Source organism: Panthera leo, chromosome D3 (assembly GCF_018350215.1).
Source record: "Panthera leo isolate Ple1 chromosome D3, P.leo_Ple1_pat1.1, whole genome shotgun sequence".
In the NCBI taxonomy this organism is placed as follows: Eukaryota; Metazoa; Chordata; class Mammalia; order Carnivora; family Felidae; genus Panthera; species Panthera leo.
Genome location: NC_056690.1, coordinates 50,321,338 through 50,336,811, shown reverse-complemented (window position 1 = coordinate 50,336,811; position 15,474 = coordinate 50,321,338). Strand labels below are relative to the sequence as shown.

At 39.3% G+C, this 15,474-nt stretch overlaps 1 protein-coding gene across 4 annotated transcripts in view; it reads left to right on the top strand.

The window, feature by feature from the left end:
* Positions 1–15,194, top strand: part of CDH2 (cadherin 2) — a 215,473-nt gene extending 200,279 nt beyond the window's left edge. For all 4 annotated transcript variants that reach the window (XM_042910651.1, XM_042910655.1, XM_042910654.1 and 1 more), the window contains exons 15-16: positions 3,040–3,204; positions 14,032–15,194. In XM_042910651.1, the coding sequence (XP_042766585.1) occupies positions 3,040–3,204; positions 14,032–14,238 (372 nt within the window). In that variant the 3' untranslated portion in view covers positions 14,239–15,194. The remainder of the gene's footprint in view (positions 1–3,039; positions 3,205–14,031) is intronic.
* Positions 15,195–15,474: the final 280 nt, after the last annotated feature.

Genomic DNA, 15,474 nt, shown 5'->3' with positions numbered 1-15,474 from the left:
AGTACACGGGGCGCCTGGGTGGCTCAGTCGGTTAAGCGTCTGACTTCGGCTCAGGTCATGATCTCGAGGTATGTGAGTTCAAGCCCCGCGTCGGGCTCTGTGCTGACCGCTCAGAGCCTGGAGCCTGTTTCAGATTCTGTGTCTCCCTCTCTCTCTGACCCTCCCCCGTTCATGCTCTGTCTCTCTCTGTCTCAAAAATAAATAAACGTTAAAAAAAAATTAAAAAAAAAAAAAAAAGAAAGAAAGAAATCAGGGAGCACAGGTTCTTTCCAGGTAAGAAGTAGCATGAGCAAAGCCAACATGTCCATTTTGTCTCCAGTTATGCCAAGGAAATTCCTCCATATTCTTGTACAAAACTGTCCTATAAAATACTGAGGAGTACCAAGGAGTTTGTCACCAGGTAAAAGACAGTCCTTACCCATAAGATTCAATTACTTAATTTCATGTAATTCATACTTCTCATAAAGTATTTTACACCCTCAGTGTAAAAATATTTAACTGTGATCATTATACTTACAATCTTTTTTTTTTAAGTTTATTTATTTATCTTGAGAAAGAGCGTGTGCAAATGGGGGAAGGGCAGAGAGAGAGAGAGAGAGAGAGAGAGAATCCCAAGTAAGTTCTGTGCTGACGGCAGGGCTTGACACAGGCCTCAATCTCATGAACCGTGAGATCATGACCTGAGCCAAAATCAGTGGCTTAACCAGTTGAGCCACCCAAGTGCCCCTGTTTTTCCCTTTGTATATAAAGCTTTGAGAATTGTCGCTCTCTTATGCTTGGTAGTTCTGCAGTTAAACGTCATGCAGAAAAACATGCTTCTTGGTGTGTAAGCATTCAGAAGTCTCTAAATAAATCCCTGGTTTTATTTTGTATGACATTTTAGCATTTCAAAGGCCTTTGCATCTGTTTTGTCATTGTACGTCTTCAAGATAGTCTATAAATCACTCATAATTCTATAAAATTTAAAGTGGAGCACATTTGTGCATAATCGAGATGTTTTCACTGAAGTTTTGTATAGATAATCTGAGGTATTCTATCCTGACAAGAGAAAACAGCATCCCCATGCCTTTGCTCATGCTGTTAGTAATCCCAGAAAGGTCCTTTCTCCCTAGTGCATGGACTGCTCAGGGTTCAAATCTAATGCGAGTTTTCTCCTCCGAGCATTTTATACTTTGCAGTTTACCAAGTTGACATCCCACGGTGGCTTGTCTTGCCATGTGTACCTGCTTCACCCCCCGCAGCCCCCTGCAGACTCCTGAGAGGAGGGGCTTTTAGCGGTTAGGGTAGCTGAATCTCTTGGTAAGGAGATTTTTAGGAGAGGGTGGTCAGAATGGGACTGCCTCAAGGAGCAGACAGTTACTTTGTGGATTGACAGTGTGAAGTCGAACACGCCTGGTTTTGATTCCCATCCTAATCGCCAGACTAGATGTGTGACCCTGGGTGAGTTACTCAAGCTCTCTGAATCTGTTTCTCCACCTAAAAAGATGATAATGAAACATGCTCCACAGGTTTGTTAGAAAGTATCTGTGAGAACACATTCTCAAGAGGCTGGTATAGTGAGTGCCTGGGCACTCACATAGCAGACATGAATGCCAGTGACCTTCCTTCCCTTGGTCTGCTTTGTTATTTTCATCATTCCTCACGTTCCTGCCTGCCACACTTATCTGTCTAGTTTGTCACTATTTAACTCTGGCCTTGTAGCTTGGACTTGACTCACTGTCCTACAAGACTGTCAAAGAGCTACACTTTGAAGTAAGTCTAACATGCTTGGAGTCAGAACCTGTCTCTGAGTCTTAGTAGATCGGGGACCATGGACTAGTTACTTGGGTTGTTTGAGACTCAATATCTCAACTCTTAAATGGGGATAATAAAACTTAACATCAAATAGTACTGATCAGAGCATTAAATGAGCAAGCACATGTAAAGTATCTACAACAATGCTGGTACCTGGTAAGTATCCAAGTGTTGAATAAATCAAAACCACTATAGAGATAATACAAATGGTTCTAAGCTGGTTTTAGACCAAAAGATGAAGCCTAAACTATGAAGAGCCCCAGAAAGTCTGCCGTCTCTGTAAATGTCAACATTAAATTGGAGAATTTTATATCATCAGAATTTAGGGGTTTGAAAACTACCAGGTATTTGCCCAATTAATATTAAAGATATTGTAGGAGAGGAAAAAGTCTTCATCCCCATCCCCGATTTGGTTTGAAAATGAAACTAACAAAGATTAACAGGAGAAAAGCATACACATCCTATTAAACTGTTACATGTACATGGGAGCTTCCCAAAGCGTGAAGACCAAAAGAAGTGTCCAGAGTGGGAACCTTTTATACTTTGAGACAAAGAAACAATAAATTTCTAAGGATTGAGGAGACCGAGGGTTTGGGCTAGGGCTAGTAAATGGTGAAGAAGTAACTAGGGAGATTAAGGTTAGTTTAACAAGGTTTGTTTGTACAGATTCCTTAGCCCCAAATTCTCTGTCTTTGATGATAAGAATGCCTTCCCTCCTCCTGGTACAGGAAGGGGACCATTCACATGGGAGTTTTATGACCTGTTTCAAGGAAGAAGGGCAAGATGAGGGGAGTTAGAGTGACCTTGCAACTCTTGCTGTTGGGCTTTTGAATTCCTTCAACTTGAGATACCTAACATGCTAAGGTGCTGTAAGTTAGGATGCCCTGAGCCCCGAGCCCCACCCACCTTAAGTTCGTACCTTTGCTTCTATGGTACAACTCTATCTTCTAGACAGTTTTTCCTCGTTTTATAGTGGAGCCTCGTCTCACTGCTGTTTTCCATTGGAAACTGATGAGAAGCATAGGAAAGCAGATGGAGCACAGACTGCAGAAATGAAAAGCACAGAAGAAAGAGCTGTGTGAAAGAAATATTTAATCATAACATGAAAAACTCATGGTGGCAACTTTTCCATTATGTTAAATTTCACTCATTTCTATGCATTCTGGGTATGTGTTTAAAAACAAAGGTTGTAATTTTCCATCTTTATGCCCATCTACCATGGGTTTTTGATTTTGTCTTTTGCAGGATTACGACTTGAGCCAGCTGCAGCAGCCTGATACCGTGGAACCTGATGCCATTAAGCCTGTAGGAATCCGACGACTGGACGAGAGACCCATCCATGCCGAGCCCCAGTACCCAGTCCGATCTGCAGCCCCACACCCTGGGGACATCGGGGACTTCATTAATGAGGTGCACAGACGGCTCACTTTCTTTATAAGGATGTTTATTTTATGCTAATTGTCAGCCATACATAGACCACACATTGCTTAGAATACAGCTTTGTAGTTCGTTAAAACACACTTGATTTTTTCAAGCTTATCTTTGAGTTAAAGCGAATGTAGCTTCAGCAACAGAACAGATTTAATTGCTTTGGTGGGCCAAAAACCGATCTACCAATTGATATTCTGTATTTGTAAATGACATTCGTATATATTGTCAGTATCCGTCACACTATCTCCAAAAGGTTTTTTTCCCCTAGATTACAAGTAATAAATAGACTAACAATATTCTAGTGTATTCTCATTTCATTTATCAGCACTGATGAATGTAATAATAGTTCACTTTCATCTTCCTGACATTGTACCCTTTGAATCCCACAAACGTTGAGAATCCAGTGCCTACCCAATGACTAGAGAGTTCCATCAAATGAGATTAGTAGGAAGAGGAGCTAAATTAAATACTATGTAAGTGATTTAAATACTTGTCTAGTTGAGGAGTTTTAAGAGCTTCTGAAAGAGGCAGCTAATTCTCTGTTGAATATAACAGATATGATTTCCACCGTCAAAATTATTATGGCATTCTTTTATTTCATTACTGACCAAGAGTTCTGTTACAGTTAATACTTAAGTTTGGAAGTAAAATGATCTGTGCTGCTGCTTTTGATCATGTCTGTAGTTTTACTGCAATTCTCCTTTTGAATTTTTAGTGTAAGAGAGCAATACATATTGATATCGAGTGTGAATAGAGGGCAGACTCAGACAGTCTCTGGCCATGTCCTGCAGCTCAGTATTTCCAAGATCAGAATAGGTCTCCGTGCATTACAAAGTGGAACACATCTGTCATCTGTCGCCTTCAGTCGTGTGCTGATAAGACTCATATGTCCTGTGCTTCCTTGTAGTCATATATATATATATATATATATATATATATATATTATATATATCTCCACTTCAGTTTTTTTAGATGCAGTTGTAGTTTGTAAAAAAAAGTTTTGAAACAAGATTAGAGTATTTACCTTCCCTTTACAGCTATTCATTGCTGTCTATTCCTGAAATACATGCTGCTTTCTGAACAAATGCTTTCGCTTCTGTTAAACAGGTAATAGGTTAATTTGCTTTCATCATGGTTTAAAAGCAGATGGAAGGCAAAACAACAGAGTGCCAATAACTCCTTTATCTACAAAACTATGCCCTGACTTTTCCAGTTTATTTATGTAGAGACCTGGTCAGGGGGTTTGCGGGAATTTATATTTATGACTAGATCTTTTTGAATATTTAAGAGTGCCTGATGATTTTACTTCTGAGTTAGCATTTGTGGTCATGAGAAATTTCTTAGTTATCCCTGCGGTTGTTGGGTCAAGATACCGTGAATCTTTTGAACAGCGATGTCGAAGCCAGACTTTTTTTCAAGCAAGACATTTTTAAAGCAAGACTTTTAGCTTCAGTGTGATTCAACAAGTACTTGACTGTTTCTGCCTTTCACTGAAGTGTCAGTATTCCGTGGGACTCCGTGCCATCCATAACACTGTTCTTTCCTCAGTGATAAGACTGTTTTCCTAATCTGACTCCTCCCCTCTTTCCCCATGACAGTTCCTTCCAGGGCTACAGACCCGCTGAACTGTTTGCAGTTCCTCAAAAGCATCCCAGCTTTGACTATGTATAATGTAACTTCTGCAAAGCCCTTACTTTCTCAACCATCAGGGAAACACCCACTTAGCCTTCAGATTCACCTCAAACATCCCCTTCTCTGGGAGGCCTTCTTTGATACCTCCGGGAAGGGTTAACAAGACCCTTCCTCCATTGTCGCCCTGACCACTGAGGTATAACTGTCAATGCTTCTGTCTCCCATGTGAACACGTGCCTTCTCTCCAAGATGAAGACTATTTCTTGTTCATCTATGCATAACCTAAGCATCTGGTGTGTGGCCCAGCTCCTAGATTTCGTTGTTTTAAGGAATCCAAGTGCTGTGGCAAGTGGTGTAAGGCTCTGAGCACTGCCCGACGTGCAGTTGATTGGGATTCGTTGGGGCCCAGGTCTGGGGCCTTTCACTCTGCTGGAGCTGACTAAATTCAGAAAATGAGGATACTGGTTATTCTAAGTTGTGTTTTAGTGTATGCTTTGTGTTTGTGTCTATGTGTTTGTGTCTACATGTGTGTTCATTCATCATTTGTACAGGGACTGCATTTTCTTCAGGAGGTAAGGAAGTATATCTAGTTTATTCACTAGATTCAGTTACCCAGCCCTTCAAATGCCACGGTAGAAAGAGCTACAGTCAGAATTTCATTTGGAATTCCTTTTCCCAGAACAGTGCCTAGCCTAAAAAGTACACAGCCTAAAAAGCAGCTCAGGACCATAATGAACATGTTTCAGTACTTATACAGAAAACTTGGTGCCAAACGACTGACTTGCAAATTAACTTCTAGAATGCAGTCAGTTCATAATCTGAGGATTGTCTGCATTTGCTAAAAATGCCTCATTCTGAAATGATCTTGAGCTTGGTTTAGGACCATTCATTCAGCAAATAACTATTGAATGCCTACTGTGTGTACATATCTGCACTAGTCATATGTGGAAAGACAATAAATTAAACCTAGATTCTCTTTGTGTTTACTCCCTACTTTGCTGCAAGCATGATCTTTATACCAGGCAAACATTCCACTATCCGAAGCCTTCCTTTGCTAGACATGGGAGGCCCACTGGGTGTAATCCTTACTTGGCTTCACAGTTTCATCTCAGCCCCCTCCCCCTGCATCTTACAGGCCAGGGCCAGGGACTCTACTTGTAGCTTCCAGGCTCAGCTTTAATTCCATGTCAGTACATGTTCCCATGCTGTGCTCTCTGCCTGGAATGCCCTTCCCTTTTCTAGATATTAGTTCCTCCACTAAGTCTTTACCAAGCCAAGAAGGGTCAAGCACATAGTTGGGACAGGCACCGTCCAGTGGCATCCCACCATATCCAGGACTCACCTTCCTTCATAACCCCTCATTCAAGGTTCTGTTCTGCCTCCAGGGGAAGAGGTGCTCATCCCTGAGGGGTGGTGTAAGGCACACTGCTTTGGCAAGTACATGAACGGGCAAAAGAATCACATTTGGAAATGTCTCTCCAAATGACCACAGGATGCGTGGCAATGAATGCGATCGTAAGATAGAGAAATGTGGACAAGATGGAGAACCAAATATTTACACCTAGAAAGGCCCTACATTTGGACATAGGAAGGGAGTCTACGGAGGTGAAGGTGTCACAGAAAACAACTAAAACAGGGGTGTGGGGATGAGATGATCAGGTCTGTGGGGAAATTCATGGGAATGAAACTGTCAAATGGCCTAAGTCATAACATACAAATACACCTTATAGATTCTTCCAAGACACCCATTAAGTCTTATTCAATATCTTTCTATAACTGGACAGATAAAAATAAATTTAAAACAGTTAAAGGCACCTAGAAAAAATTCAAGCGTATTTTATAAACACATATAAAATGCAAACAGATTTCTTTATCCCCAGATCTTATTCGATTTAGCACAGTACTGAATGTTCCAAAGGAAGAATAGTATAGTGCAATTATAATTAGAGTGTTTTTATAATGAAAGGAATAAATAAGCTCATGAGAACATTTTCTAGTTTGTTTATTTAAATAACCAATGAATGTTGCCTTGAATATAAAAAAATGTAATGTATTTACCGTCTGGTAGGTAGAATAAAACAAATCACACATTTTTGAATTTCAGCTACAGAATTTCATTCTATTTTGAGGTTTTAAATATGACCTTCAGAGGGTGAAAAGATGAAACAAATTCATTTAATCTCAGCCTGACAGTAGATGTTAGCATACCTCTAATAACTTTACTAATCCTATATATTTCTTTATCTCAGAAATATAAAAACCAAGGGCATATTTCTGTTAAAAGACCAACTTTTGATTGGTTTTTAAAAACTTATGAAAAGTGCTTCAAAAATAACTTGCAAGAAACTACTGAAGTTTAGAACTTTTACTTTTTGTCTCCTCTTAAATTTATTTGTCATCCTCAAAATATCTCTGTCCACTCTTATCTTTGAGTTCATATCCAGCTACCACACCTAACAGCTCTGATATCTTTGAAATTCTTGGATTTTACCCCTTGGATTTCCAGTTTTCATATGTATACATAAAATGAGGATAATAATAAAATCCTCTGTTAAGATTTCTATAAGGACTAAATGAGATAGTCCACATTATATTAGTTATTATTACAAGTTACTTTGCAAGAAGAACACTTTTCTACTGTTTTCTAGGTATAAATTTTAAAAAATCCTCTCCTTCCAAAAAATTTTCTTTAAGTAAAATGAAATTCTCAGAAAGGGACGTAGTAATGTTGGTATTAAAGTCACAGAATTCCACTGTAATGTAAACCTGGTATACTTTTATGTCCACATATATTTTAAGCTTAAATCCTAGTTTCTTCTTTTTTTATTCAGTTTTATTTATTTATTTTGGAAGAGAGAAACAGTGCATGAGCAGGGGAGGAAAGAGAGAGAGGGAAAGATCATCCCAAGCTCGGACCCTGATGCGGGGCTGGATCTCAGGAACCATGAGATCATGACCTGAGCGAAATCAAGAGTCAGTCCCCCTGGGGCGCCTGGGTAGCCCAGTTTGTTAAGCATCAGACTCTGGCTCAGGTTGTGATCTCACAGTTTGTGGGTTTAAGCCCTGCATTGTGCTCTGTGCTGCCAGCCCTGATCCTAGAGCTTGCTTCGGATTCTGTGTCTCCCTCTCTGCACTGCCCCCACTCGTGTGCGCTCGCTCTTGCTCTCTCTCTCAAAAAATAAAAAATAAATTAGCAAAAAAAAGAGTAGGTTGCTTAACCGACTGAGCCACCCAGGTACCCCTCATCCTAAATCCTGGCTTCTTCTAAAAGGAGTATATATAAATATGAACACGGTGATAAGGTGAAAACCCAAGCCCAGGACAGTAGTGCAAAGCTACCTTCTAGTATACCTGCTGGATGTCAGGGACTGTGTTGAATAGCAGGATATGAAATGAATATAAACATCGTTGGCAGAAAAGGATGTCACAATCTAGTGTAACCAAAACATGGCAATAAAATTAAAAGGGATCATGGGAATGACTCTCAGTCATGATTGAGGGAAAAATCCATGTAGCAGAGGTAACATTTTTAATGGGCTTTAAAGGATGGATGGATGGATGGATGGATGGATGGATATTAATCAAATGAAAAATTTTGAGTCAAGAAGTTTCAGCCAAAGGAAATCACATTTCAGCCAGCAGGAAATGAATATGCATATAACATAGAGGTACACAAAAACATCACATTTTTAGGTTCGGAGGGGCTTTTGGTGAATAATTTAGTTGTGGTTGCTGAAGCCAAGAATAGCTGAGACAGAAAAGGTACATGAACCGTCCAAGTTCACTGACTCCTCTGCTAAAGAGTTTTAACTCTATCCTGTAGGTTACCCAAACAACAGGCATTTGAGTAATAATGCCTTCTAGGTTTTTCCAGGTCCACATACCTCTTCTATTATTTACTTAAACTTCTAATCAATTTTTAATTTATCTGTTTAATAAAGGTAATTGTTTTAAAGTGCTCATGCACCAATTAAAAATTATCTTGCCTACCCCCCGCCCCACCCGGGAAACTTCTCCCTTATTTGGGAAACACTGCAATAGGTGATAGCCATCAGTTTTACTTGGGGGAGCAACTTCAAATAATGTCTGAAAGAGGAACCAGGTGTAGTTTGTAGAAAAGAAGTAGGAATAGTACTGGGGGACTGGGAGACCAGTTAGAGAGGCTTTTGCTATGGTCCAGGCAGGATATAAAGAGGACCTGAACTAAGGCAGGGGCATTGAGAGAACAGAAGACGGAATGTAAGGGAATCAACAGGACCTCTTTCCTCTCAGATCCTTCATGCGTTCCTGCACTGAAGAATGTGGGTTTTTATAGCTCCTGTAAAAGCATATCTCCATCCATAAAGCATAGGATCAGAAGTCTATAAATACAAGCTCAGCAAGAATTCAGCCAGAGACACAGGCTTTTTCATTTTACAGAGACACCTCAAACTATAGAAAATAGTTCAGATTTATCCAGAGTTCAAGATCTGCCTCTCCAGGAAAGGCAAAAAAGGCACATGCTCTTCTAGATTTAGTCAGACGTAGGCGGAGAAAGAGAAACACATGCAGTTCACTTGTAGATTTGACAACAGCCCGTTACACATCGTGTGAAACAGTGTCTACACCTAAGAAAAAAGGAACCCCATAAGGGAAGACCCGATGGGTACGTGGCCCACCGGATTTCTTCCGTACATTCTCTCTGGTTGCATGTCTGTCATTTTCAGTCTCTCAGAACTTGGCTGTGATCTTTTTAGAATTACCAAAATAGTACCCAGAATTTATATAATACCTCATCCACAAGAGTTTTTATTCTCAGATAAAAATCAGTGCTATCCAAGTGGAAGGGACTTAAGGTACTCAATCTTCAGGCTAGAAAGATGGCTTGCCTAAGAATTCTTGAAAAGTTGAGTGATTTTTTTTTTTGCCCTTTTGTAATTATTAAAACCTGAGACTGTGCAATGTTCTGGCATAGCACAGTGATTTCTAATGGATTGCATGGCCTTAACTTTGGAAGGAAGGAAGGAAGGAAGGAAGGAAGGAAGGAAGGAAGGAAGGAAAGGAGGGAGGGAGGGAAGGAGGGAGGGAGGAAGGAAACAGATTCAGAAATGACCAGGATGATCTAAAAACCAAAGCAAGAGATAAAAACAATTTACAAGAAATGAATATACTTTAGAATCTCAGTAGTGAGTAGGGGTCTAGATTATCAGCAGTATTATACTTATTTTAAGGAGTTGAATTAGATGGTTTAGGAATACAGTGAAGGGTCTCAGGTCCTTTTCCACACCAGTGAATACCAGACAGCTTCCCACGTTTGTCCCTAAGTCGTGGTAAATACAGGCCATTGCTTTCCTCTCCACTGAATCCAGTCACACTTGACACCCTGCCATTGACTCTTTAGAACTAATTTTAGTCTTAACCTTTTCATATTTCCAGTTTGGAGCTGACACCATAAAGATTGGGCAGGGCTCTGCATGTATTTCTATTTAAATTTTGAATTGTGATAAAACAGATGACCTGAACATGGTGACCTTGGTCATTGTCTCTGTTCTCTGTCTTACAAAGCAGTTTTACTCAAGGTCATAATGAAAACTTAATACAGATATGCCCTGCTTTTCAAAAGTTCACTTTCTACCACTTCACTTCTATGGAAGACCTACATCAGTACTTGTTTTCACTAGCCGAAAGAAATCCAAAGAGGGGTTTGCTTTTATGAAAAAAGGTGAAAAGCAACAAGCAGTGTGTAGCTTCTGTTGTATGGGAAGCCGTTATAGAGACATGTGCACCCCAGCAGAGAGAGCAGCCTGCCAAGCTCCTTCCCCAGAACTACACTCAGCATCTCAGCATCCAACTGCAAAGCTTTGAACTGTGTCTGTGAACATCTCTGCTTCATCTCCATTTATTTTGTGCATCCGTTAGCAACATGTGTCCTGAGATATCAGAAAAGCCTAAGAGGCATTATTTTTGGAGTCTGGGAATACTCAAGAAATTTCCTATAGGAATGAATAGTAATTGCCTCCTTGCTTTCCTCCATTCCTCCTTCCTTTCGGAAGGTTTCATCAGAATGTTCTTTTGGATAGCGGGGGATACCTGTATTTGTCTTCAGAAACTTATTCTCCTTATCAGGATGTTCTTTGTCTTCTTGATTTCCTCCCAGATCTTTGTTGGGTCCAGTTCTTGTGTGGACCCAACTTAGACCACTCCGGACTAAAAGAATCATCTCTTGCTTAAATTTGCAGTTGCTGGATTTTGTAGGGAAAAGGAAAAGGGGTGCATGCTAATATTTGAATATAAACTCCCTGAGGACAGGCGTTGGATCTAGCTTATTAATAGCTGTGTCCCCACCACTAAGCAGAATACGTTTAATATACATACTCAATAAATACATCTTGAATTGAATACATAAATATAAACAAAATGAACAAAGGTGCATTGTTTGGCTTTTATCAACTAAGGCTGCAGTAATTAACAACTCCAAAGTATCATCTGCTTACAATAACAAAGGTTTACTTCTTGCCCAAATTCTGGGTTAATTGTGGGTAGGCAATGTCTTCATGTCTTCTGTGTTTCAGGATCCAGGCAGAAGGAAAACTCCGAGCTGGGGCAGACCATTCTCCTGGGAGAGGGGGCAAGAAGGAACTGATAGAAACACATTAGACGGAAAAGACCTGAGGTGTCTTCTCTACACCACTGCTTACGTTGTACTGGCCAAACCCAGCTCATAGCCAAGCCTGACAATGGGTTTGGGAAGTGAACTCTGGCTCCAGAGAGGCACTTGTGGTAGTGTGGGCATGTGATCCACCTACAAAGACAGGATAGTAAATCATTGAGGACAGTAATACGGTCTACCACAGAAAGGAATTCTGACTTTTGAGAAATTGTAGTTTGTGATTTTCAGTCTTAGCAAAATTGCCTTGTAGTTTATTCTATAAATATGGTAAATAAAATCCTTTCTAAAATTACTTATGTTTTATACATTGAAGTAGTTTGCTGAAGATGTGCTTTATTTTATTTTACACTGGCTTTTCTGGGTTATATGTAGTATAACCAGATATGAGGGAAAATGGTGTTTCATTAAAATGGTTACAATGGTTGGTAAGAGAGACTTGGGATAGGAAAACTGGTAGTGTGTACTTTTCTCTTTTTTTTCTTTTAATTTTTTTTTAATATTTATTTATTTATTTTATTTATTTTTTTTTTGAGAGAGAGAGAGAGAGATACAGAGTGTGAGTGGAGGAGGGGCAGAGAGAGAGGGAGACACAGAATCCAAAGCAGGCTCCAGGCTCCAAGCTGTCAGCACAGAGCCCAACACAGGGCTCAAACTCTTGAACTGCGAGATCATGACTTGAGCCGAAGTAGGATGCCTAACCGACTGAGCCACCCAGGCGCCCCAGTTTCTCTCTTGCTTTCGATGGAAGTCCGGCAGCTGCCATTTGTTTCTCAAAATACCATGTCTTCACATTTCTTTTTCTTCTTTCAAGTCACAAAGCAAGAAATTTTTCACTGAACCTAAAAGTGGATTTTTTTAGGCTAATATTCATTGAGTGCCAACAGGCACCAGACACTGTGATGAGCCCTTGGGTGCCTTTATTCCATTTAGTCTCCATAATAATCTTACTGTTGTTATTACACCTGCAGATGAGGAAATGAAGCCTGGAGAACTTAGCCGAAATCCCTCAGCTAATACGGTGTAGCGCTGAGCTGGCAACCCAGGGGATAGCGGTTAAGAGGTCTGATGTGTTAACCACTAACCACTCTACATACTGATTCTGACCTTAATTTTCATGTTCTTTTGTTCTCTTCCTCCCCTGTAAACTTGGAAGAATAAACAGATGATCACATACCTATTAAAAGGTCCCACATGTACGTACTCATAAAATACATGTGGATCGGAAGGACTGATCGACAGGACAGTAAGTGAGGCCACAGCCCACTAGCGTTTAAAAAGCAGAGTTGTAGGAAAAGAGAAAGATTGTTTGGAACTGATGCTGGTGTATCTCAGTGTACTAGAATGGAACTGGGGAAAATTTAGAGAAAATGCCATTTTAAGTATTAAACCTAAAGGTTTTGTAGGGCATAATTATGAATTGGCTACAGGTACATGAATTCTAGATTAAAAAGCAAAAGTTAAGTTTTTAGATAATAATTTCATTGGCTCTTATGGTTTTTAAATAATCTTTAATTTAGATTTGCAAAATTTCCCCCTGCCAATATTAACACTGTATATAGACACTGGAACATGACTTTTCTGAAGCTTATAGGAGCTAGAAGTCACTCTATTCTTAAAAAATAATACCTGATCATAGTTTAATGATTAATGTCAATTAATGTCACATTTTGTGCTTCATTATGAACATAAATGATTTAATGAGTATCTTTCCTTATAATCATGTCTGGCCAGTTTTCCTTTTTTTTTTTTTTTTTTTTTTTTTTTTTTCATTTTCCTTTGATTTCCCTTCATTTTTCCTTCCAGACCTAGGTCAAATATGCCACTTCCTCTTTGAAATCCTAGCTCTCAGTGCTAGTCCTGATTTTTTTTTCCTTTTTTTTTTTTTTTTTGGCATTCTAATGATTTTTTTGCCTCGACTCTGTAGCTTTATTACTTATTTATCATTTATTTCACACAATAGTAATGCCCGTTATGCTAGATTACAAGCTTGTAGAGGGCAGGGACCATATGACATTCATTTGTATATCTCTCTTTTTGCGTTGCATTTACAACCTGTTCAACGTGTTCACTGTCAGAATCCTTTGACTCTGACTCTTAGGGTTCACGTATGACATGATTTCATAGCCCTGTGTGTTATTTCATATAACTTATTCCAGGAGTAATTACTCAATGCACATTTATCCAATTGCATTACCAGACTTCATCTGAGATCCTTCTCAACCTCTAGCAGTTGGCCATTCATTTCTGCCACCTGCCAAACACATTCTCCAATTAACTCCCCTTCCATTGTACATCTTGGCCTCACTGAGCTAGACGTCCTAGGGGTCTTTCCTGCAGAGGAAAGATGTATTTTTGTCTAACTTCCAAACGTGGTGATAACCCCAATTTCTGTAGGTAGAAAATGTTGTGGTCTGCAGGTGGAAACTTACAAACAAGTGTTTGATTCCATGGGACCCCTAGGATCTGCTTGTGGTTTGCACATCGTAACCCTCTCTGCGTTCTTTCTTTGTCTTTCCAAATTGTAGGGCCTTAAAGCTGCTGACAATGATCCCACCGCTCCGCCATACGACTCCCTCTTAGTCTTTGACTATGAAGGCAGCGGCTCCACCGCTGGGTCCTTGAGCTCTCTTAATTCCTCAAGTAGTGGTGGCGAGCAGGACTATGACTACCTGAACGACTGGGGGCCACGCTTCAAGAAACTTGCTGACATGTACGGTGGAGGTGATGACTGAACTTCAGGGTGAACTTGGTTTTTGGACAAGTACAAACAATTTCAACTGATATTCCCAAAAAGCATTCAGAAGCTAGGCTTTAACTTTGTAGTCTACTAGCACAGTGCTTGCTGGAGGCTTTGGCATAGGCTGCAAACCAATTTGGGCTCAGAGGGAATATCAGTGATCCAATACTGTTTGGAAAAACACTGAGCTCAGTTACACTTGAATTTTACAGTACAGAAGCACTGGGATTTTATGTGCCTTTTTGTACCTTTTTCAGATTGGAATTAGTTTTATGTTTAAGGCTTTAATGGTACTGATTTCTGAAACGATAAGTAAAAGACAAAATATTTTGTGGTGGGAGCAGTAAGTTAAACCATGATATGCTTCAATACGCTTTTGTTACATTGCATTTGCTTTTATTAAAACACAGAATTAAACAAACACAAAACAAAAACTCATGGAGCGATTTTATTATCTTGGGGGATGAGACCATGAGATTGGAAAATGTACATTACTTCTAGTTTTAGACTTTAGATTTTTTTTTCACTAAAATCTTAAAACTTACGCAGCTGGTTGCAAATAAAGGGAGTTTTCATATCACCAATTTGTAGCAAAATTGAATTTTTTCATAAACTAGAATGTTAGATACATTTTGGTCTTAATCCATGTACACTTTTTTTATTTACTGTATTTTTTCCACTTCACTGTAAAAATGGTATGTGTACATAATGTTTTATTGGCATAGTCTATGGAGAAGTACAGAAACTTCAGAACATGTGTATGTATTATTTGGACTATGGATTCAGGTTTTTTGCATGTTTATATCTTTCGTTATGGATAAAGTATTTACAAGACAAAGTGACATTTGATTCAATTGTTGAGCTGTAGTTAGAATACTCAATTTTTAATTTTTTAATTTTTTTTTTTTATTTTTTATTTTCTTTTTTGTTTGGGGAGGGAGAAAAGTTCTTAGCACAAATGTTTTACATAATTTGTACCAAAAAAAAAAAAAAAAAAAGGAAAGAAAAGAAAAGAAAAGAGAGGGGTGGCCTGACACTGGAGGCACTACTAAGTGTGTGTTTTTAAAAAAAAATGAAAACAAAAAAAACCAAGCTTTTAAACTGGAGAGACTTCTGACAGCAGCTTTGCCTCTGTATTGTGTACCAGAATATAAATGACACACCTCTGACCCCAGCGTTCTGAATAAAATGCTAATTTTGGATCTGGTGACTGGTTTGAACTTTTTCTTTT